A 24,612-nucleotide genomic window follows, 5' to 3' on the forward strand; every position below is an offset into this window, starting at 1 on the left:
TGCCATCAATTCTGGGCAGAAAAAGCCTCAGGGTTCAGAAGGCATTCTTCATTCTCCACTGCTTTTGGCCTTTTGCTCATGTCATTTAGAAAGTATTTCCAAGTTCTATCCTGAAAGCAGAAGCCACTGAGAAAGATTCCTGAAAAGGTAGGAAGGGTTAGAAGTCAAAGAATAGCTGTGATTGACCTGAGATCAGAGATGCCCAGCTCCTCCACATCAGGTTTGCAAAGCGTGCTTCCTGATCAGCAACATCCACATCACCTGGTAACTTGATAGAAATGCAAAATTTGGGGCCTCATCCAGAGGCACAGAATTAGACTCTCTGTGTGTGGGCCCAGAAATGTGTTTCAACAAACGTTCCAGGTGATTCTGATGCTAAAGTTTGAGAACCACTGACCTAACTTGAAGAAAGAGGGGAGTTGGTGTTAACGTGTCACGTGGCTGGAATTTGAGGACGTGGAATTGTAAAAGCCATAAGCAATCAACTGGAGATGGGAGGATCTGGGCTGTTTTCTCATGTGCAAGAAGCAAGGTAATTCATAGTCTTCTCTTTTCTAAAGGGTGAGGAACCCGAGAAACCGGCTTCTTTCTGAGCCATTAGTTACCCAGACTATGTCGTCTCGTCCTTGAGCTCCGGCAAGCTCAGAAAAAGAATGAAAGGAAACAGAGGAGGACAGTGTGGGGCAGGAAGAAATGACAAGGGCCCAGGCTTTCGTAGCCCCCAACTGCGTACCTATTGCCCAAACAGGTGCCCTGCCCGCCCCAAACTCCAGTCCCCACCCCCAATTAGGTTGGACGAACGCTTTGCCTCGGCCCCCCACTTCCGGGCCCCAGCCAATAGGAACTCAAACTGCTTAGCCAGTCAGAGCCCTGCGCTACTTCCGGCGTTCTGCGTGCTGCCCTGGAGACGGGATGGGCGAATCCAAACGTAGAGGGGTGCTGGACCCGAACTACCTGAAACTGCGCCTGCGCATTCCACTTTGCTCCATTGCTTCACCCCGGGCCTTGGCCAGTGGACCTGCCCTGAAGCATTAGAAGACTAGGCGCGCGCGGTGGCGGGAACCTTCCACCGGGTGGGCGGCTTCTACCCACCGAGCGTTCAGGTGAGTGTCAGTGGCAGTTTTAGGATCTACGAATTTGGGTTCGCGTCTTCCTGAGCGGGTGCGGGGGACACTACAGGCCTGGAGGGGCGCCATCCACCTGCCCTCTCTCCGTGAGCCTTGTGTCTCTGGCGTCTTCTCTCTAAGGGCTCTGCTTTGTTATCGTGTTAAAATAAAAACCTTAAATAGTTTTCTTGAGGCTTTGGTTCCGGGCATATGGGACACCTCTTCGAGAACTTAGGTGCGGGGGGGGGGGTTGGATTCGGGACTGTAGGGTTCGGGAGATGCACTTTATGGACGCCCCAGATTCGGAGTTTTTTCCCTTAAAACCTTGGCGACGCTTCCCGAGTTCTAAGCCGGCTGTGCTGACGGATGTCCATGAACGTAGAGAGACAGTGAAAGCCGCCAGTTCGCTGGTCATGAGCCTCTTGGAGTGAGGAGTGTTTATGCAGCGATTCAGCGCCTGCACTTTCGAGATCAGACTAAGCTTAAAGCCTGTAGTTAATTCGGCCTGTCAAGGAGGAGTATCTGTTGAATGCTTGGCACAGTGCCTGCTACCTTTTATGCCCTCGAAAAAGGTTGTTTTAGCCTGTGGTTAGCGAAGTTGAGCGTGCATCCGGGGTGGGGGGCGGTGAATTACACCACAGATGGCTGGGCTCTGCTTCCAAAGTTTCTGATTCAATAGGTCTGGGCTGGGACAGCAGCTGCTAGTTGAGGAGTTCATGATCTGAGGATAGAGGTAAGTGAAGGGAGGGTTCTGGTCTTTATCTGCGTGCCTCTAGCACCTGGTCAGTTTCAGAGTTTGTTGACTGTAGGCCCGGCCCCTGAATCTTAAATGCCTCATTTGCTCCTAAGTGTGATTCGTTCTGACTTCTGGCTTCTCTGATAATACCTCGGTGAACTTGTAGATTGAGAGTTTTAAAAGACGCGGCACGCCTTTAGAAAATGGGGCGGCGTGGGGGCGCCTGGGTGGCTCAGTCGTTGGGCGGCTCAGTCGTTGGGCGTCTGCACTCGGCTCGAGTCATGATCTCAGGGTCCTGGGGTCGAGCCCCGCATCGGGCTCCCTGCTCGGCGGGAAGCCTGCTTCTTCCTCTCCCACTCCCCCTGCTTGTGTTCCCTTTATCGCTGTGTCTCTCTCTGTCAAATAAATAAACAAAAATCTTTAAAAAAAAATTATAAAAGAAAATGGGGGAAGACTAAACTGGTGTCTGGAAATGCAAACTTGGTGAGAAAACGATAAACACTAGGAAGTAATAACAGTGACAGGCAGGATCGCGATTGCTTTTGGAAAGGATGAGGAGTGATTGCCATAGGCTCAGGAAGGGACTTCTGGAGTAGCAGGCAAAGTGATGTTCTTCACCTGGGTGGTGATCACAAGGATGTCTCCCTTACAATAATTCATTAAACTATACATTTATTTTGTGGGGTTTTCTGTATTTGTGTTTTATTTTACAATTTAAGAGGTCACGTATTTTTTTTTTTTTTAAATGCATTTTAGGAAGTTTCAGGTGAGAATGGTCTTGGGGTGAGCCAAAAAGAATCTAAAAGCCTGGAATTTCAAACTTCAAAGATAACTTAGAAGATCATCTGATCCAATTCTTATTTTACTCTAAGGAAACTGAGCCCCAGAGAGGGAAAGTGCTTCCATAGTAAACCACCCTTACCTAAGCCGATTTTGTAATTGGTGCATTTCATTAATTTCAGGCATGGTCTGCCTAGATGCCACTACTCAGTAAAAGATTGAGGAAAATAATTTGGCTGAATCAAATTCAAACTTTGAAGATTTAATTTTTTTCTTGTGGTTTAAAACCTTATTTTCAAGGACTCAATTCTTTATCTTATATAAAAACTTATTTCAACACCTTATCCTGGTGTATCCTAATGTAGCCAATTTGTGAGCATTTAAAGGTCTCTGGTTATTTTTTCTGGTTAAATAGCTTTTCCATCTTAACATATTGTCAATTTAATCTTACTTTGGTTATATTACGTACTATGTAATGTTGACCTGTTGCCACAAAATTACTCCTGTCTGGGCTGCATTTTGGCAGGTCATGAGTCAGTATTGGTTTTTAATGAATGGGTTTTAGGAAGAGAGGAACATAGAGCGAATTTAGTAAAAGTGTTCATTAAAATAAATAGATACTATCTGTGCCACTTTTGGATTTTCATTGATTTAAATTTGGATTTCTCCCACATCTTTTCTACTTAGAATTTAAAGAATTTTGCTGTCATTAGTATGAGTTCTTCTGATTTGATATAGAGACCAGGTTTGTAATCCAAATAACTAAATGTAATTACTAGCCTATACATTTTTATAGTAGAATTTTTTCCCATTTTGCAATAAATTTTAATTTCTTTGGAAGATGGAATCATAGAATTAGTTATTCCTAGATTCTCAGATTACTGGTTACCTATACCAGGACAGGACTAACTGCTGCCTATTGGCTAAATCTGGCTCTCAGCCTGTTTTTGTATGGCCTACAACAGAAAATACATTCTGGAGATCTGATGTACATCATAGTGATTATACTAAACAATAATGTATTATGTACTTAAAAGTTGCTACGAGAATAGATCTTACATGTTCTTACCACAAAAAAGTGATAATTATGTGACATATAGAGGTGTTAACTAATGTTATGGTAGTAATCATAGTCATATATAAATGTATCAAATCACATTGTACACTTTCAACTCAAATTACTTGTCAATTATATCAACAAAAAATTGAGATATTCACATACTATACAGTCCCCATTTATAATGTACAATTCAGTGAGTTTTTAAAAAAGATTTTATTTATTAGGGGAGAGAGTGAGAGCAAGCGAGCATGGGGGTGGGAGGGAGAGGGAGAAGCAGACTCCATGCTGAGCAGGGAGCACCAGGGGCTCAATCCCAGGACCCCAAGATCATGACCTGAGCCCAAGGCAAATACTTAACTGACTGAGCCACCTAGGCACCCCGATTCAAGGATTTTTAGTGTATTCACAAAGTTGTACAACCATCAGTACTAATTCCAGAACATTTTCATCTGCTCAAAAAGAAATGCCATACTCATTAACTTCTCTTTTACATTCTGTTTCAAAGGGTTTTGCTATAGGTTTTGACTTACTGGATACCATGTAGAAACAGCTGCTTTTAAAGAGTGTATCTTACAGCTTACTGGATAATTTCTGGAACATTTTCTATAGTCCAGCATATGAAATCCTTCCAAAGAGATGCCAATTTAAAATATATTTTGCCAATCGAGTAAATACTCTGATTATATTGTAAATGTATTGTTCAAGATGCTGAATCCACTAATGTACTTCAATTCTAAATAAAATCTGATAAGACTAAATCAATTCCTATTCATTCATGCAAATTAGGACAAATTGGCCAAGAAAATGAACTCTCTTAACTGCTTATATCATAGATGATGAAGTGATTGGTTAAATTTTTGTTTGTTTGTTTAAATTAAAAAGAGGAGTTGGCAAACTTTTTCTGTAAAGGGCCAGATAGTGGGTATTTTAGAATGTGTACAGGCCATTACTCTGTCACAACTCTGTAATTGTAGCCTAAAAGGAGCCTTAGACAATATATAAATGAATGGGTGTGGCTATGTTCCAATTAAACTTTGTTTACAAAAGCAGTAGCAGGCAGGATTTGGCCCAGGACCCAGTAGTTTGGTGACAGCTGACTTCAAATAATATTTGGGTTGACTCTTAGAATCTCTGTGGATTAGATGGAAATATCATTCCATATTTGTTTATAAAGTATTTTAACATACATTGTCTCATTTGCGACTCATAATTTGAGGTTTAGGTGGGTCATATATTGCCACATTCTATACAGATATTGACACAATGTGCCTGCCTTTGTAACAAGAATGAAAAAAAAGTATCAAGATACATTGGCGGGCATCTCATTCATCCCTCTTTTTGTTACATGTGTTGGAAATAGCTGTCATTTTCATCATTTTTGTTGAGATCTTGTTGAAGGAAATGGATATTGGTTTGTCAATTGTTTTATTTTCCCCTTAGCTTTTTTTTCCTTCACCCTACCCTACTATACTATTGTTTAGTATAATCACTATGATGTACATCAGATCTCCAGAATGTATTTTCTGTTGTAGGCCATACAAAAACAGGCTGAGAGCCAGATTTAGCCAATAGGCAGCAGTTAGGAAAAGACATTCATATCCAACACTTTTAGGTGAATTTTCTGAGTTTATAGAATTACTAGGTTTACGTATTAAGTATCCTAGGCTAATTAATCATGTAACTAGCTTGCATTTATAAGTATTATTTTTGTTTACCTTTTAGGAACTAGAGATGCCATTAGGCTGTCATTTTATCCAATGTGAGAAGTCAGCCCAGAGATGGAAAACTTTATTCTGTATGAGGAGATTGGCCGAGGAAGCAACACCATTGTTTATAAAGGGCGGCGGAAGGGAACAATCAATTTTGTAGCTATTCTTTGTACTGATAAGTGCAAAAGGCCTGAAATAACCAATTGGGTAAGTCAAGTATGTTTCCCTCCCTCTGGGAAAACACAGAGTTATGATCAAGGAGAGGTAGCAACATTAAACAGAAGCCATTGAACTCACTGTAGAAAATACCACATTTTCAATCTGTAATGGGTGACCTTCTGTCTGTTTAGTGCCACCAATCTTGAATAATGGCTAATAAACATACCTAAGTAATTATCAACTTAGTGTTATTTTTTTGGGAAGAGTCAGGGAAAATATACTCTATATTAGATCACTTACTTATAAATTTAGTATGTGATTTATGAAGCTTGCCAAAGGAAGGACGTTGGGTGAGGCGACTTGGGTTTAAAATTTATAGCCCAGGCTCTGGACCAAACTTAGCTTTTTTCCCCCCCATTGTGGTAAAATACATGTATCAAAAAATTTACCATCTTGACCATTTTTAAGTGTTTAGCTGGTGATATTAAGTACATTCATTATGCTGTACAACCATCACCATCTCTAGAATTCATTTTTTTTAAGTTAATTTTTTTTTTTTTTTTAAGTAGGCTCCATGCCCAGCGTGGAGCCCAATATGGGGCTTGAACTCATGACCCTGAGATCAAGACCTGAGCTGAGGTCAAGAGTTGGATGCTTAACCAACTGAGCCACCCAGGTGCCCCTAAAAAGTTAATTTCTTAAGAGCAGTTTTAGATTCACAGCAAAATTAAAGTGTAGCGATTTCCCACTTACTCACTGTCCTCCTGCATGCATAGTCTTCCCCATTGTCAGCATCCCTACCAGAGTGGCCCATATTTTACAAATGATGAACCCACACTGACACATCATAATCACCCAAAATCCATAGTTGACATTAGGGTGCACTCTTGGTGGTGTACATTCCACAGTTGTGGACAAATGTGTAATGATATGTATCTATCATTATAATATCATCCAGAAGAGTTTCACTGCCCTAAAAATCTGTGCTCCACCTAGTCATCCCTCCCCCTTCTTCCTAACCTTGGGCAACCACTGATCTTTTTCTTATGTCCATAGTTTTGCCTTTTCCAGAATGTTATATAGTTGGAATTGTATGTAGCCTTTTCAGATTGACATCTTTAACTTAGCAATACGTGTGTAAGTTTTCTATGTCTGTTTGTGGCTGATAGCGCGTATCTTTTTTTTTTTTTTTTTTGATGAACAACATCACATAGATGTACCAGTTTATTCATTCACCTATTGAAGGGCATCTTGATTGTTTCCAGTTGTGAATAAAGCTGCTATAAACATCTGTGTACAGGTTTTTGTGAGGACATAAGTTTTTAACTCTTTTAGGTAAATACCCAGGGTATGTTGCTGGATTGTCCAGAACTCTTGTCATCTTGCACAGCTGAAACTCTGTACACATTAAACAATAATTCCTCATTTCTCCTTCCCCAGTCCCAGGCAACCACCATTCTACTTTGTCTCTGAATGGTACCTCGTGTAAGTGGAATCATACCTCCTTTCTTTTATGACTGACTTCTTTCACTTAGCATGGTGTCCTCAGGGTTCATCCATGTTGTAGCATGTGTCACAATTTCTGTCATAAGACTGTATAATATTCCACTGTATGTATATACCACATTTTTCTTATCCATTTACCTGTCTGTGGACGCTTGGGTTGCTTCTACCATTTGGCTATTGTGAATAATGCTACTGTGAACATGGGTGTACACGTATGTTTTCAGGACATATTCTGCTTTCAGTCCTTTGGATATATACCCAGAAAGTGGAATTCTAGGTTTAATTTTTTTTTTTTTTTAAAGGAACTACCACACTGTTTTGCACAGAGGCTGTACCATTTTACACTCCCACCAACAGTGCACAAGGGATTCCATTTCTCCACATCTTTGGTGGCAACACTTGTTATTCTCTTTGTTTTTGTCTTGAAGGTAGCTATTCTGATGGGTTTGAGGAGGTGTTGGCTTTTGTAAGGAGTGTGGATTGTTGAGGGAAAACAGGTATATGGGACAAAATACAGGTTAGTTTGTAGAATTCGGTGCTAGGAACACAAGGAATTTCTCTTCTAATGAGGTTTTCTCTGAGATGAGAAGCTAAGTCCTCAATTGAGGGGGTGGGGGAAGGCAGTGTTCCAGGTAAGAGGGAAGCAAAAGTGTGAATTGTCACTTGGAGGACAGACTGGCTGGGGCCATTTGAGATTGGGGATCCTAAATTGAAGCTGGATCAGTCAGCATGGCTTGTGTTGACCTCAGTTGCTTGTGTATATGCGGAGTGTGGATGTCTGAACAGAACCAGAATTGGAGTACTAGAGTGAGTGAGCTGGAAAGTCAAGGAGTGGTGGTCACAGGCTAGGGTGTGTGCAAGATTTTGGAGATGTTACAGCTCTTAGTCAAAACCTAACAATGCAATCCAACAGAAATATAATGGGGGCTACAAATCTAACTTTAAAGTTCATAGTAGCCACATGGAAAGGACATTTTATTAATATATTTAATCCAGCATAAAGAGTATATTATCATTTCAACAGATGGGTGGTTGGAGAGATTGAGAGAGCTGAGGTGGACCAGTGTCTGGAAGAGTAGATACTTGGCATATACTGAGTGACAGGGAGTGTAGATGGCTGGGCTGTAGCCTGATTTTTGTTGGAATTTCCACACCTCCTTTACTTGTCATCAGGACCTCCCACTTCTAGTGCCTGAATCAGTGGGGATCCATTTAAACATGCTCACCCTGTGTCTTCCCCATTCTCTTCTGGCCCTTTATTAGGAGTTTATTAAAAGGTGCTCCTCAAATTCTCTTGGTCACTCTGATTTTTGTTTTTCTCCTTATCTGTATTCTAAATTATGTGGATTCATTTCCCTTTGTGTTAGAATATGAGCCCACATAGTTGTTCCTAGAATGTACCACTTATCCATTTTTAAAATAGGGAGCTCTGTATTTCTATGGATCAATGGACCCATTAGCCTGTGTTGAATGTGAGTGACAGTAGAATTTGTGTGGGTGTGTTTAAGAGAATCGGAAAACAAGGATCCAAAGCACTTGGGTAGTTGTCACCAGTTTGGAGTCTGGATGGTTTATTAATAAAGCACACATTTTTGTGGTTTTAGTTTCCATATTTCATGGGATTTTGAAGGGAGAAAGCAAAAATCCCTGAGGCAACTTAGTATTTTTTTCTTTTTTTTTTTTTTTACTGATAGCCTCTTGCATCTTTGTTATTGAGTTTTTAAAAATTTTTTATTGTTATGTTAATCACCATACATTACATCATTAGTTTTTGATGTAGTGTTCCATGATTCATTGTTTCTGCATAACACCCAGTGCTCCATGCAGAACGTGCCCTCTTTAATAGCCATCACCAGGCTAACCCATCCTCCCACCCCCCTCCCCTCTAGAACCCTCAGTTTGTTTTTCAGAGTCCATCGTCTCTCATGGTATGTCTCCCTCTCTGATTCCCCCCATTCATTCTTCCCCTCCTGCTATCTTTTTTTTTTTTTTTTCTTATATTGCATTATTTGTTTCAGAGGTATAGATCTGAGATTCAACAGTCTTGCAAAATTCACAGCGCTCACCATAGCACATACCCTCCCCAGTGTCTATCACCCAGCCACCCCATCCCTCCCATCCCATCCCCACTCCAGGAACCCTCAGTTTGTTTCCTGAGATTAAGAATTCCTCATATCAGTGAGGTCATATGATACTTGCCTTTCTCTGATTGACTTATTTCGCTCAGCATAACACCCTCCAGTTCCATCCACGTCGTTGCAAATGGCAAGATCTCATTCCTTTTGAGGGCTGCATAATATTCCATTGTATATATATACCACTTCTTCTTTATCCATTCATCTGTCAATGGACATCTTGGCTCTTTCCACAGTTTGGCTATTGTGGACGTTGCTGCTATAAACATCGGGGTGCACGTACCCCTTCAGATCCCTACATTTGTATCTTTGGGATAAATACCCAGTAGTGCAATTGCTGGATCATATGGTAGCTCTATTTTCAACTTTTTGAGGAACCTCCATACCGTTTTCCAGAGTGGTTGTACCAGCTTGCATTCCCACCAACAGTGTAGGAGGGTTCCCCTTTCTCCGCATCCCCACCAACATCTGTTGTTTCCTGACTTGTTAATTTTAGCCATTCTGACTGGTGTGAGGTGGTATCTCATTGAGGTTTTGATTTGGATTTCCCTGATGCTGAGCGATGTTGAGCACTTTTTCATGTGTCTGTTGGCCATTTGGATGTCTTCTTTGGGAAAATGTCTGTTCATGTCTTCTGCCCATTTCTTGATTGGATTCTTTGTTCTTTGGGTGTTGAGTTTGATAAGTTCTTTATAGATTTTGGATACTAGCCCTTTATCTGATATGTCATTTGCAAATATCTTCTCCCATTCTGTCGGTTGTCTTTTGGTTTTGTTGATTGTTTCTTTTGCTGTGCAAAAGCTTTTTATCTTGATGAAGTCCCAATAGTTCATTTTTGCCCTTGCTTTCCTTGCCTTTGGCGATGTTTCTAGGAAGAAGTTGCTTCGGCTGAGGTCGAAGAGGTTGCTGCCTGTGTTCTCCTTTAGGATTTTGATGGACTTCTGTCTCACATTTAGGTCTCAACCATTTGGAGTCTAATTTTGTTTGTGGTGTAAGGAAATGGTCCAGTTTCATTCTTCTGCATGTGGCTGTCCAATTTTCCCAACACCATTTGTTGAAGAGACTGTCTTTTTTCCACTGGACATTCTTTCCTGCTTTGTCAAAGATTAGTTGACCAAAGAGTTGAGGGTCCATTTCTGGGCTCTCTATTCTGTTCCATTGATCTATGTGTCTGTTTTTGTGCCAGTACCATACTGTCTTGATGATGACAGCTTTGTAATAGAGCTTGAAGTCCGGAATTGTGATGCCGCCAGCTTTGCTTTTCTTTTTCAACATTCCTCTGGCTATTCGGGGTCTTTTCCAGTTCCATATACATTTTAGGATTATTTGTTCCATTTCTTTGAAAAAAGTGGATGGTATTTTGATGGGGATTGCACTGAATGTGTAGATTGCTCTAGGTAGCATTGACATCTTCACAATATTTGTTCTTCCAATCCATGAGCATGGAACGTTTTTCCATTTCTTTGTGTCTTCCTCAATTTCTTTCATGAGTATTTTATAGTTTTCTGAGTACAGATCCTTTGCCTCTTTGGTTAGATTTATTCCTAGGTATCTTATGGTTTTGGGTGCAATTGTAAATGGATGGACGCCTTAATTTCTCTTTCTTCTGTCTTGTTGTTGGTGTAGAGGAATGCCACTGATTTCTGTGCATTGATTTTATATCCTGCCCCTTGACTGAATTCCTGTATGAATTCTAGCAGTTTTGGGGTGGAGTCTTTTGGGTTTTCCACATAAAGTATCATATCATCTGCAGAGAGTGAGAGTTTGACTTCTTCTTTGCCGATTTGGATGTCTTTTATTTCTTTTTGTTGTCTGATTGCTGTGGCTAGGACTTCTAATACTATGTGGAATAGCAGTGGTGATAGTGGACATCCCTGCTGCGTTCCTGACCTTAGGGGGAAAGCTCAGTTTTTCCCCATTGAGGATGACATTCGCTGTAGGTTTTTCATAGATGGCTTTTATGATATTGAGGTATGTACCCTCTATCCCTATACTCTGAAGAGTTTTGATCAAGAAAGGATGCTGTACTTTGTCAAATGCTTTTTCTGCATCTATTGAGAGGATCATATGATCCTTGTTCTTTCTTTTGTTGATGTATTGTATCACGTTGATTGATTTGCGGATGTTGAACCAACCTTGCAGCCCAGGGATAAATCCCACTTGGTCGTGGTGAATAATCCTTTAATGTACTGTTGGATCCTATTGGCTAGTATTTTGGTGAGAATTTTTGCATCCATGTTCATCAAGGATATTGGTCTGTAATTCTCCTTTTTGATGGGGTCTTTGTCTGGCTTTGGAATCAAGGTAATGGTGGCCTCATAAAATGAGTTTGGAAGTTTTCCTTCCATTTCTATTTTTTGGAACAGTTTCAGAAGAATAGGTATTAATTCTTCTTTAAATGTTTGGTAGAATTCCCCTGGGAAGCCATCTGGCCTTGGGCTTTTGTTTGTTGGGAGATTTTTGATGACTGCTTCAATTTCCTTAGTGGTTATAGGTCTGTTCAGGTTTTCTATTATTCAGTTTTGGTAGTTGATACATCTCTAGGAATGCATCCATTTCTTCCAGGTTATCTAATTTGCTGGCATAGAGTTGCTCATAATATGTTCTTATAATTGTTTGTATTTCTTTGGTGTTGGCTGTGATCTCTCCTCTTTCATTCATGATTTTGTTGATTTGGGTCATTTCTCTTTTCTTTCTGATAAAGAAAGAAAAGCTCTTAGTTTCGTTGATCTGTTCTACTGTTCTTTTGGTTTCTATTTCATTGATTTCTGTTCTGATCTTTATTATATCTCTTCTGCTGGGTTTAAGCTTTATTTGCTGTTCTTTCTCCAGCTCCTTTAGGTGTAGATTTAGGTTGTGTACTTGAGACCTTTCTTGTTTCTTGAGAAAGGCTTGTATTGCTATATACTTTCCTCTTAGGACCGCCTTTGCTGCATCCCAAAGATTTTGAACGGTTGTGTTTTCATTTTCATTGGGTTCCATGAATTTTTTAAATTCGTCTTTAATTTCCTGGTTGACCCATTCATTCGTTAGTAGGATGCTCTTTAGCCTCCATGTATTTGAGTTCTTTCTGACTTTCCTCTTGTGATTGAGTTCTAGTTTCAAAGCATTGTGATCTGAAAATAGGCAGGGAATGATCCCAATCTTTTGGTACCAGTTGAGACCTGATTTATGACCTAGGATGTGATCTATTCTGGAGAATGTTCCATGGGCACTAGAGAAGAATATGTATTCCGTTGCTTTGGGATGGAATGTTCTGAATATGTCTGTGAAGTCCATTTGGTCCAGTGTGTTATTTAAAGTCTTTATTTCCTTGTTGATCTTTTGCTTAGATGATCTGTCCATTTCAGTGAGGGGGGTGTTAAAGTCCTCCACTATTATTGTATTGTTGTCAATGTGTTTCTTTGCTTTTCTTTTAATTCCCTTATGTAATTGGCTGCTTCCATGTTAGGGGCATAGATATTTACAATTGTTAGATCTTCTTGTTGGATAGACCCTTTAAGTAGGATGTAGTGTCCTTCCTCATCTCTTATTATAGTCCTTGGTTTAAAATCTAATTTGTCTGATATAAGGATTGCCACCCCAGCTTTCTTTTGGTGTCCATTAGCATGGTAAATGGTTTTCCACCCCCTCACTTTCAATCTGGGGATGACTTTGGGTCTAAAATGAGTCTCTTGCAGACAGCATATTGATGGGTCTTGTTTTTTAATCCAATCGGATAGCCTGTGTCTTGATTGGGGCATTTAGCCCATTTACATTCAGGGTAACTATTGAAAGATAGGAATTTAGTGCCATTGTATTGCCTGTAAGGTGACTGTTACTGTATATTGTCTGTGTTCCTTTCTGGTCTATGTTGCTTTTAGGCTTTCTCTTTGCTTAGAGGACCCTTTTCAATATTTCTTATAGGGCTGGTTTCGTGTTTGCAAATTCCTTTAGTTTTTGTTTGTCCTGGAAGCTTTTTATCTCTCCTTCTATTTTCAATGACAGCCTAGCTGGATAGAGTATTCTTGGCTGCATATTTTTCTCATTTAGTGCTCTGAATATATCCTGCCAGTCCTTTCTGGCCTGCCAGGTCTCTGTGGATAGGTCTTTTGCCAATCTAATGTTTCTACCATTGTAGGTTACAGATCTCTTCTCCCGAGCTGCTTTCAGGATTTTCTCTTTGTCTCTGAGACTCGTAAGTTTTACTATTAGATGTCAGGGTGTTGAACTATTTTTATTGATTTTGTGAGGGGTTCTCTGTGCCTCCTGGATTTTGATGGCTGTTTCCTTCCCCAAATTAGGGAAGTTCTCTGCTATAATTTGCTCCAATATACCTTCTGCCCCTCTCTCTCTTTCTTCTTCTGGGATCCCAATTATTCTAATGTTGTTTCGTCTTATGGTATTGCTTATCTCTCAAATTCTGCCCTCGTGATCCAGTAGTTGTTTATCTCTCTTTTTCTCAGCTTCTTTATTTTCCATCATTTGGTCTTCTATATCACTGATTCTCTCTTCTGCCTCATTTATCCTAGCAGTTAGCACCCCCATTTTTGATTGTACCTCATTAATAGCCTTTTTGATTTCGACTTGGTTAGATTTTAGTTCTTTTATTTCTCCAGAAAGGGTTTCTCTAATAACTTCCATGGTTTTTTCAAGCCCAGCTAGTATCTTTAAAGTGATGATTCTGAACTCTAGATCCGACATCGTACTAATGTCCGTATTGAGTAGGTCCCTGGCAGTCAGTACTACCTCTTGTTCTTTTTGTTGAGGTGATTTTTTTCTGTTTTGTCATTGTGTCCAGAGGAGAATAGAAGAATGAGAGAACAAAATGCTAACAGGGTAACAACATCCCCAGAAAATATACTCTAAACAAATCAGAAAAGACCTGAAGCTGGGGGAAAAGAAAGGGAAAGAAAGAAAAAAGAAAAAAAAAAAAAGAAAAAGAGAAAGATAAAAATAAAAACGGAACAAAACAAAAAAAACCAGAATATGATCAAATATGATCAGGCTGGTGCATAGGATCAGTGCCACACACTAGATTTTGGGTGTATTTTGATGTGTTAGAAGAAAGTGCCTCCCAAAATTTTAAAGAAAGAAAAACTTATATATGTACAAAAATAAGGGTTGATATGAAGGGATGGAATATGATTGTAAAGATGAAAATTATAAAAAAATTTTATAAAAGGAATTGATAAGTTGTTTGAAAAAAGAAGAGGATTTAAAAAAAAAAAAAGAAGGGAGAGAATGTGATCAGGCAGGAGAGTAGAACAAAACCATACACTAGAAATTTAGGGTATATTTTGATCTGTTAGAAGAAAGTATCTCAAAATTTTAAAGAGAGAACAACTTATATATATATGTATGCCAAAAATAAGGGTAACTACTATGAAGGGATAGAATATGACTCTAAAAATGAAAACTAAAAATGTTTTTTAAAAAAAGGGTTAATAAGATGTTGGTTGAAAAAGGGAAAAAGAAAAATTCAAAAAAAAAAAAGTTAAAAAAAAATTAACTTTTTTTTTTTCTTTTTTTTAAAGATTTTATTTATTTATTTGAGAGAGAGAGAATGAGAGACAGAAAGCATGAGAGGGAGGAGGGTGAGAGGGAGAAGCAGACTCCCTGCCGAGCAGGGAGCCGGATGCGGGACTCGATCCCGGACTCCAGGATCATGACCTGAGCCGAAGGCAGTCGCTTAACCAACTGAGCCACCCAGGCGCCCCAAAAAAAAATTAACTTTGAAAGACTAAAGAATTATGGTAAAAAAGCCATGGATTCTATGTGCATTATTCCCCTAGCGCTGGAGTTCTGCCGTTCTCATTGATCAATAAACTTGGTCTTGGCTGGCTGTTCTCGCTGATCTTCTGGGGGAGGGGCCTGTTGCCGTGGTTCCCAAATGTCTTTGCAGGAGGTGGAATTGCCCCGCCCTTGCCAGTCCGGGCTAAGTAATCTGCTCGGGTTTGCTCTCGGGAGCTTTTGTTCCCTGCAAGCTTTCTGTACAACTTTGGAGGATGAGAGTGAAAATGGCGGCCTCCCAATATCCGCCCTGGAGGAGCTGAGAACTCGGGTACCCGCTCCTCAGTGTGCCCCGGTGGAAAAAATCACTCCCGTCTCCCCGGTCTCCAGCCACACTCCGTGCTCACCCGGCCTGTGACCGAGCATTTCTGTCTCTGGCACCCGACTCGGTGTGGAGTCTCCAAACCCAGCAGATCCCTGCGGTGCACTCCCGCGCGGCTCCTCCTGGGGGAGGAAGGGGAGTCTCCCCGGATCTGCCGCTTGTTGGGTCCCTGCTGGAGGAGCAGGGGCCCAACTGTGCCCCGGATCACAGTTTATGGCAACCCCGAGCTGATAGCCCACTCCTCGGCTCCATCTCTGCAGCTGCCTTCCCTGCTCTGATACCTGGGAGCTCTGCTGCACTCAGGCACCCCTGGTGTTTCTGTGACCCCGAGGGTCCTGAGACCACACTGTCCCATGAGGGTTCCACCCCCCGCTCAGCCACTGGAGTGACGTCCCTCAGCGGAGCAGACTTTTAAAAGTTCCGATTTTGTGCTCCGCGGCTCTATCACTTGCCAGAAGCGGCCGACGGAGGCCCCTTCCCCCATCTATCCTCCCAAATATCACCTCGGATTCACTTATCCACACGTCCTACCTTCCAGAAATTGTCCCTTTTCTGATGAGAGAGTTGTTGCTCTTCTTTTCTTCCGTCTCCTGTTGAGTTCGTAGGTGTTCAGAATGATTTGATCCCTATCCAGCTGAATTCCTGAGACCAGACGAAATCCAGGTCTCCTACTCCTCCGCCATCTTGCTCTGCCCTGTTACTGAGTTTTGAATTTACTCTTGTTTTTGGTGCACAGGTATTCTCATGATCTAATGGAAATGTACATTTTAAGATCAGTGTGCTCATTGTAATGATTCTTCTTTTAATTACCTGAGTGAATTGGTACTGGGATTCACAAGGATATATATTTTTTTAAAGATTTTATTTATTTGAGAGAGAGAGAATGAGAGAGAGCACATGAGAGGGGGGAGAGTCAGAGAGAGAAGCAGACTCCCCGCCGAGCAGGGAGCCCAATGCGGGACTCGATCCCGGGACTCCAGGATCATGACCTGAGCTGAAGGCAGTTGCTTAACCAACTGAGCCACCCAGGCGCCCCTCACAAGGATATTTTTTTTTTTTTAAGATTTTATTTATTTATTTGCGAGAGTGAGAATGGGAGAGAGTACACGAGAGGGGGGAGGGTCAGAGGGAGAAGCAGGCTCCTCGCTGAGCAGGGAGCCCGATGCTGGACTCGATCCCGGGACTCCAGGATCATGACTGAGCCGAAGGCAGTTGCTTAACCAACTGAGCCACCCAGGGGCCCCCACAAGGATATTTTTAAGAATAAACTTGTAGAACCCTTTGAGAATTATTTTAAATATTTTCAAAGTAATAAAAATTTTTAAAAAATTTTTAAAAAACTCAGTAAATATTTTCAAAGTAATACATCATCATTATAGATAGATAGTGAATTTACTCTTGTTTTTCAATCTAGAAAAATGGGTAGAAGAAAAAAAGCATTGTTTCATCACCTGAGGCAGTCCTGTTCTGTTTTGGTTGGTTTGTTCTAGTCTTTTTTACTGTGAGTTTTTAAAAAAAATTTTAAATCATGGTATTATATAATTTCGTTTCTTGCCTCTTTCACTTAACATTATACTGTCATTATGATAGAAAATTAAATGTCTTAAAGTTGGGCTAATATTTTGTCAGTTGATGAATAATTTAACTATTGTGTTATTGAGCCTTGAGGTTATTTTTACGTAGTAAAAGTTTTTTTTCTTCCTTGAAAATTATTTCTTTCCTGATTATAAAAAGTACTGTGTACTTAATGTAAAAAATAGAAAATATTACTAGCAGTTCTCATAACAGCTATTTTGATGTATTCCTTTTGGTCATTTTCCTATGAACATTTCTTTTGCAGTGTTGTGTTTACACAAATACACAAAACTGTATTGCACAAATTTTTTTTTTAAGATTGTACATCAAATTAGCATTTTTTCATGTCACCAGCCTTCAGACCCATCATTTTTAATGTCCGAATAAAATTCCACCAAATTCCACCACATTCTGCTATCTTGTTACCCACTTCCCAATTGTGTATTTAGGTGTTTCTTAATAGATACGAGGATTTTAAGAACTTTCTCTGTGTGTGTGTGTGTGTGTGTGTGTGTGTGTGTGTGAATGCTGTGTTTTTGTAGGTCCGTCTCACCCATGAAATTAAACACAAGAATATCGTAACTTTTCACGAATGGTATGAAACCAGCAATCATCTCTGGCTAGTGGTGGAACTCTGCACAGGTAAGTGTGTGTAAGAAGTGCTACAGATATATACACCTTATGTAGTTTTGAAAAAACATATGATGTAGGTTTTGTTATTTTCCTTTTATGTTGCAAAGATAAGCACTTGATACTCTTGACTGTTCACTTGCACATACGTTGTTTGGTTGTTAGGGTAGGGTAAAGAGCTAAGATGTCTGATAAGAGGGAGAACGTAAAATTCAATTTGGGCTTAACTTTATTTTGGTATAAAATATTACTAAATCACCTACATAAAAATTTACAAGTATTTTTTAGTGATAAACTTATCAAACAAGCTTTCCTATTCAATAAAAACCAAGTATTTTAGGTCAAGTAGCTATTAGTTAGGCAATTAGTTTATAAAGTGATCATCTTTTTATTTTTATGATGAGAATGCTTGCTGTTTATAAAACTTAAGCAATGTGAAAAAGTACAAAGATGAACCAAGAATACCGCCACCTAACAATAATTAGAGATAACTTGTTATAACTCTTGCTTGATACAACTTTCTGGGACTATATATATAGGGAGAAAACTGAATATACTGATATTATCTGGGCTTTTAGTTTCAGTGTCTTCAGGGAAAAAGGACCACTGTTAGCTTACTTATATTTATATATTGAGTAATAAAGGATCATTAAATATCAAGATATATTGTAATTTCTAGCTTTATGAGTCTTACTCATTATATTGGAACTTAGAATTTATAAGACTGAATCATGAAAGAGGTTATCTGGAATAGTAACTTGCATTTTATTTTTTCTGAATCAGTAGGAAAGGACTATGGCTTAATTGCACAGTCGAACACACTGTTGAGGTGATCAGGGGACTTTCCCTGTGTTCCTTTTTGCTTCAGCCGTTATTTCTGCTCCCTGACCATCGTCCTAGCCTTACTACTTTATGCCTTCATTTGGAGTGGCTCCTCACCCACTGAAACAAAATAAACTTCAAAATACCTCCTACCTTCATCATAGTATTCTGACTGAACTTTCAGATGACAGCTGAGACTTATTTTTTATTCTTTATTTTATTTTTTTAAGATTTTATTTATTTGCGAGAGAGAGAATGAGAGACAGAGAGCATGAGAGGGAGGAGGGTCAGAGGGAGAAGCAGACTCCCTGCCGAGCAGGGAGCCCGATGCGGGACTCGATCCCGGGACTCCAGGATCATGACCTGAGCCGAAGGCAGTCGCTTAACCAACTGAGCCACCCAGGCGCCCTATTTTTTATTCTTTAAAGAGTGTGTGCAGGCTCGGGTTGGGGGGGCTTGGGTGGTGGGGGTGGGGCGGGGGGGAGAGAGAGAGAGAGAATCATAAGCAGGCTCCACGCCCAGCACAGAGCCTGATGTGGGGCTCAATCTCACAACCCTGAGATCATGACCTGAGCTGAAATCAAGAGTCGGACACTTAACCTACTGAGCCACCCAGGTGCTCCAAGACCTTTTCTTCTCCCTTTTCTCTCTTCTCTCTCCCCTCCTCCTTTTTTTCTCTCTTCTCTTTTCTGTTCTTTTTAAGAGAAAGCAGAAGAGTTTTATTTGAACCCAAGTGAGGACAGCTGCCTGGGATATACAATCTTCACAAAGAAAAGAGTGCTCTGGGGAAGAAACATTATGTGCAGTGTTCTATACGTTTCTCGGAACTTGGCTCCTATTGGAATCTTGATGTTTTGGAACCAAAAAAAAAAAAAAAAAGTTTGTTCCTGGCACTTAGATGGTAGAAATATGAGCAGGACCTTGGAAGAGTATAGAAATAGAATTCACAGTGTGTCTGCCTTTGACGTTTTATTTCCTCAGTGATATTACTTGAAGGGTTGTGATTTTCTCTTAAGGAAAGGCCCTTTTCTGCCATGCAGTACTTTGTAGCATGTGATTAACTTTGCACAGGAGTAAATGTGGCTAGACTTTGCATGATGTGTTTTAAATGCACAGTTTGTATTAGTATTTACCACTAATTTTTGTAGCTGTTCAATTCCTGAGGGCTGAGTAAGAAATCATAGCAACCAGAGGGATTCTCCCTGCATCCCACCTGCTTACTTACTGACTAGTCTCCAGCCTAAGCATAATTCTCTGGAAGCTGGCTCTGGAGTGTGGACACAAGTTCCTCTTAGGGTGCTTGGACCACTGTGTTCATTCACATGTGTATTTCCCCTGTCAGGCTGTCCATGTGTTCTGTTTGCTCATTTTTTAAAGGCTCAGTATCTCCCAGCATGGAAGCTCCTGGAGGCACTGTGTTATGCTGGTGGGTTAAAATGGGTGATTTTAATCAACTTGCAGGTGGTTCCTTAGAAATGGTTATTGCTCAAGATGAAAACCTCCCAGAAGATGTTGTGAGAGAATTTGGGGTTGACCTCATTACTGGATTACATCATCTTCATCAACTTGGCATTCTCTTTTGTGACGTTTCTCCTGGCAAGGTAATTCATAAAAGTTTTCATTTCCTAACTGCTTCTGTCTTCGTTATAGTGCTTTCTCAAAGGTGTTTTTATTTTTAGATAAAATTTAGATAAAATATAGACCATCTGGAAATTGAGTTAATTTTTTTCTTCTAAAGGTTTTATTTATCTTAGAGAGTGAGAGTGAGTGCTATCAAGAAGAGGCAGAGGGAGAGGGAGAGAGAATCTCCAGCAGACTCTGTGCTGAGCGTGGAGCCAATCCCCCTACCCGAGATTATGACCCAAGATGAAACCAAGAGTTGAGGCCCAACTGACTGAGCCACCCAGGAGCCCCTTGAGTTAATATATTTTTAAAATAAAAAACATAGTGCCATATTTTAGCTACCTATTGAAGTAGCTTTTAGAATGGGAAGTCTCCCCTCCTCTCAGGGTCCTTTGAGTAATTATTATTGCTGCCAAGGTATACTGTGAATGATGAGCTCAGTAGCTCTATAAAATAAGATGCTAAGCTCTTAAATTATAAGATTATGAGCCATTATTTTAGCTTGATAATGGATTTTTGGCTTTGTTGTTTGATTAGTGGCACTGTGGGTCAAATAGCTTCTTCTCTGGTAAAATTAATGATCCATAACTAAATGTGCTTCAGTGTAGTAGAGATATGAAAGCTGCTTAGTTTCAGAATCACAGGTGACACTGACATTTAGAAGTTGTCTGACCCTGGGCAGGTTACCCTTTCTCTCTCTCTGTGCCTTGGCTTCCTTGTCTATGATCTGGAGATGGAGTCCGTACTATATTCTAGGGCACTTTCTGGTGTTTTCAATCAATGGCATCTATTATTTATAAGTACATATTCTTAGGGATTTGGTTTGAGTTGCTACTTTGTTAAAGTGTACATGATGAAATAAAAAGTTGAATATTGTTAAACATTATTATTGTAGGCCCTCCATATGAGAACATAATTACAGGTGAAGAGACCAAGATTTAGAAAGGTTAAGTAAATTCTCCAGTTCAGACTGCTAGTAAATGGTGGACCTAAGGCTAGATCTCTAACTTCAAAACCCTAGTTTTGAGCCTGTGAGTAAACAACACCTTGGACAGGTGGGTTTTCAAATCCTCCTTCAGCTGTCATGGAGGAGTGGTGAGGATAGACTGTTCTGTATACACTGTTCTTTATCTTTCCCAAAGGCATGTGGTTTCCCTCTGTGGTTATGATGTGTTCATTGTATACATCTGAGAATGGGCAGTTTAATATTTGATTCTATTATTAAAATATTGGATTTATTTATTTATTTTAAAAAAGATTTTATTTATTTGACAGAGAGAGACACAGCGAGAGAGGGAACACAAGTGGGGGGAGTGGCAGAGGGAGAAGCAGGCTCCCCGCCGAGCAGGGAGCCGGATGTGGGGCTCGATCCCAGGACCCTGGGATCATGACCTGAGCCGAAGGTAGATGCTTAACGACTGAGCCACCCAGGTGCCCCCAATTTATTTTTTTCTTTAGCTGCTTTTAAAAATTTGTATGCATTTAATCTTTTGAGTAGTATGAAGCAAGAAGGCCACTGCTCCTGAGTTCTTCAGTGGGATGTGAAGAGGTACTGATGGGAGGGCAAATGCAACTGGTTTCTGAACACCTTTATTTTTTCATCTTTATAGATACTCTTGGAAGGGCCTGGCACGTTGAAGTTTAGTAATTTTTGCTTGGCCAAAGTGGAAGGTGAAAATTTGGAAGAGTTCTTTGCTTTGGTGGCAGCAGCAGAAGGAGGAGGTGATAGTGGGGAAAATGTACTGAAGAAAACCATAAAAAGTAGAGCCAAAGGTATGTGGAGAGCTACAGATCAGAACCCTGCGCTGCCCAAGTCACGTGTTTAGGAGATAATGTCGACCTTATGTTTTTGCCAGCCAAAATAATATATTGAAAATAACAGTGAGTAGAAGTCTGGATATGGGGATGGCTTTGTCCATAACCCAAAGGTTTTCACATAGGTCCAATACTGTGTAAAGTACAGGGAATCTCTAACAAAGCCTATAGCCTATCCTTGGCTTTCTATGTCGCTGACTACTCATTAAACATGAGGATGGCCATTTTGTCCTGCTTCCTTCTGTATCCTCAGTACTTAGAACAGTGCCTGGCCCACACTTTCAGCTCAGTAGATATTTTTTCAACATTGATGAGTAGCTGATGCTCTGAAATTAAGGGAGATTGTTAGGGTGCATTCTTGGGAGGTGGTTTTGCCAGTGAGATGGGGCCTGGGGTGTTGAGTTGCTGTACTTGAGGGGAGATTGTGAAGTGATATCTCTTTTGTAATATTCTTTTTTTAGAGAGAGAGAGAGAGAGCACGCATGTGAGTGGGGCTGGGGGCAGGAGGGGGAGAGGGAGAGAGCGAATCTTAAGCAGGCTCCATACCCAGTGTGGAGCTGATGTGGGGCCCAGTCTCACAACCTGAGATCATGACCTGAGCCGAAATCAAGAGTTGGACGCTTAACTGACTGAGCCACCCAGGCACCCCTCTTTTGTAATGTTCTATGTGTAAATCTGTCGTGAAACTTAACATGTGTAATCATTTTTCTATGTTGTCTTTTCTCATGCAGTTGTGTTGGTAGGGACTTCATATTCATTTGTTCATTAGTATGTTTATTAACTCAATGTCGAAGGAAGAAGAAATAAAGTGCATAAGTCAACAGAAATTTAGACATGTTCTAGATACTGGAAATATGGATGTGAACAAACAGGCAAAAATCCCTGGTCTAACCAAACTTGCATTCTAATCGGGGAAGACAGACATTCACCGTCAACACCTATGGATGATGTGCCTATTAAGTGTTGGGCAGGGTGCTTGGGCATCTTGGGGGTCTTATTCATGTTTGCTTTCTCAGGACCTGGCAAAGTAAAGGCAAATAGGCCCTCTGTAAGTGTTTGCTGCATGAGTGAATGTATGTATGAAATGTGATAGCATAGCAAAAATGTCACACAGGAGAGCTTTAAACCCTGAGGCCACATGAGACTGCTGCCCTGGTTGTAATGGGCCCTGGAGATACTATTTGCTGGAAGATTTACCTCAGTGGAATTTTATTTTCCAAATGATTGGGGATGACTCACTTCATGGAAAGAACATTCTCATTGGAAGATGGGAGGCTTTTTGGTGGAATTCTGGTGGGTGTTCTGCAACCACTCAGCCATGTGGGGCTTACGGGATATTAGGGGACCCTCTAGGCTTCAGTTTCTCTCATCAGTAAATAAGGGAACATGCTAACTCAAGAATTTGCTACTTCTCTGTAATATTAAACTTTGTATAAAGTCTAAGTGGCACCCCTTAGTGTTCTTCACTAAACATTTCCTGTTCTCCTGGATTGTATCTTCTCCCTGCGGAAGCTAAGGAAGTGTGAGCAGAAGTGTGGGGGTTACGTTGAGGTGGGCATTTTCAGAGCCAGTGTGCAGTTTGCTACATTCTTTCCCCCTGTCTTGGTGATGGAGGAAGCATGTGTTGAGATGGCTCTTTGAGTGACTCTGAGGATCTGGGCCCCTGGGCTGACCTGTGGTGGATGTGTAGTTGGAGTAATGAATAGAGCTTTGTTGGTAAGCCAGTGGGAATTTGGGGTGTTACTGCTATGTAACTTAACCTATTCTAATGAAAATATTATAATCAAAGGTTCTTTTGATTATTTAAATTGTTAACTTAAAAAAGAATATACCTAGAATTGTGCCACACCTCTAACTCATGTGGATTTTTAAAACCTCTTTGTATTCTTACATATCCTTGTAAATGAAACCTTAAAATTAGAAACCATTAAAAAATGTGGAATACACATGAAGGCATATAGTCATGTGCATGTTTTCCTACAACCTTTTTTTACCTTACCAGGTCCCTGCGAGGTAGATTTGTTTTTGGGGATTGATACAAATGCCTAACAAAGTTGTTCTTTATACTTCTAGGATCTCTTACATATACAGCGCCAGAAATTCTGAGGGGTACTGACTTCTCCATCACCAGTGACCTCTGGTCTTTGGGCTGTCTGCTTTATGAAATGTTTTCAGGTGATTCCTTTCTGGTTCATTTTAAAATCAGAGCTGGGCACACACAAAAAGATGAAGTCTGTAGTTAGCAACAATTTTACCTGGAAGATGTGAAAAAAACCTGGCTTTTCTAAGTTTTTATATAACTGGTTTGGCTTGCTTCCCTCTGTATTCCTCCTGTATGCTTGGCGTCTAGGCATATGTCCAGAACCTTTGACATATAGGTCAAGAAACTTTTTGACATATAGGTATTTTTCAGGATAATCATTTGGAAAAATGTGCCTACTTATTAAAAACTGATTATTAGTAGAAATTGTTGTAAGGTACCTTGTGCCTGGAATTATTCAGATGTGTCTAGTGGCCCATGCAGCCCTTGGATCATGGTAATGGTCCATAAATGCATATTTATTAGGATGATAAGTTTTGAAATATAGAAATATAAAAATATACAGTGTGCCTGGTCTATACCAAGCATCCAGTAAGTAGTTATTGCTCTATATTTTTTCCTGTAAACTTTACAATCCTAAACTATCTGTAGTTGAGATTTATTTAGAATTATTAGTGATAGCAAACTATTGTCTAATTTGCAGTTTTTCTTGTGATTTCAGGAAAACCTCCATTCTTCTCAGAAACTTTTTCAGAATTAGTTGAAAAGATTTTTTATGAAGATCCTTTGCCACCTATTCCAAAAGGTACGATTTGTGTGTG

At 40.3% G+C, this 24,612-nt stretch overlaps 1 protein-coding gene across 1 annotated transcript in view; it reads left to right on the top strand.

Annotated features, from left to right (window-relative positions):
- Positions 1 to 1,043: 1,043 nt before the first annotated feature.
- The window catches only part of ULK4 (unc-51 like kinase 4), a 607,678-nt gene continuing 584,109 nt past the window's right edge, over positions 1,044 to 24,612 (top strand). Inside the window, exons 1-7 of the mRNA XM_044912620.1 lie at positions 1,044 to 1,103; positions 5,405 to 5,598; positions 17,403 to 17,502; positions 19,774 to 19,913; positions 21,546 to 21,708; positions 23,824 to 23,925; positions 24,513 to 24,596. Coding sequence (XP_044768555.1) covers positions 5,461 to 5,598; positions 17,403 to 17,502; positions 19,774 to 19,913; positions 21,546 to 21,708; positions 23,824 to 23,925; positions 24,513 to 24,596 — 727 coding nt within the window. The 5' untranslated portion in view covers positions 1,044 to 1,103; positions 5,405 to 5,460. The remainder of the gene's footprint in view (positions 1,104 to 5,404; positions 5,599 to 17,402; positions 17,503 to 19,773; positions 19,914 to 21,545; positions 21,709 to 23,823; positions 23,926 to 24,512; positions 24,597 to 24,612) is intronic.

This window comes from Neomonachus schauinslandi, chromosome 1 (genome assembly GCF_002201575.2).
Source record: "Neomonachus schauinslandi chromosome 1, ASM220157v2, whole genome shotgun sequence".
Lineage (NCBI taxonomy): Eukaryota > Metazoa > Chordata > Mammalia > Carnivora > Phocidae > Neomonachus > Neomonachus schauinslandi.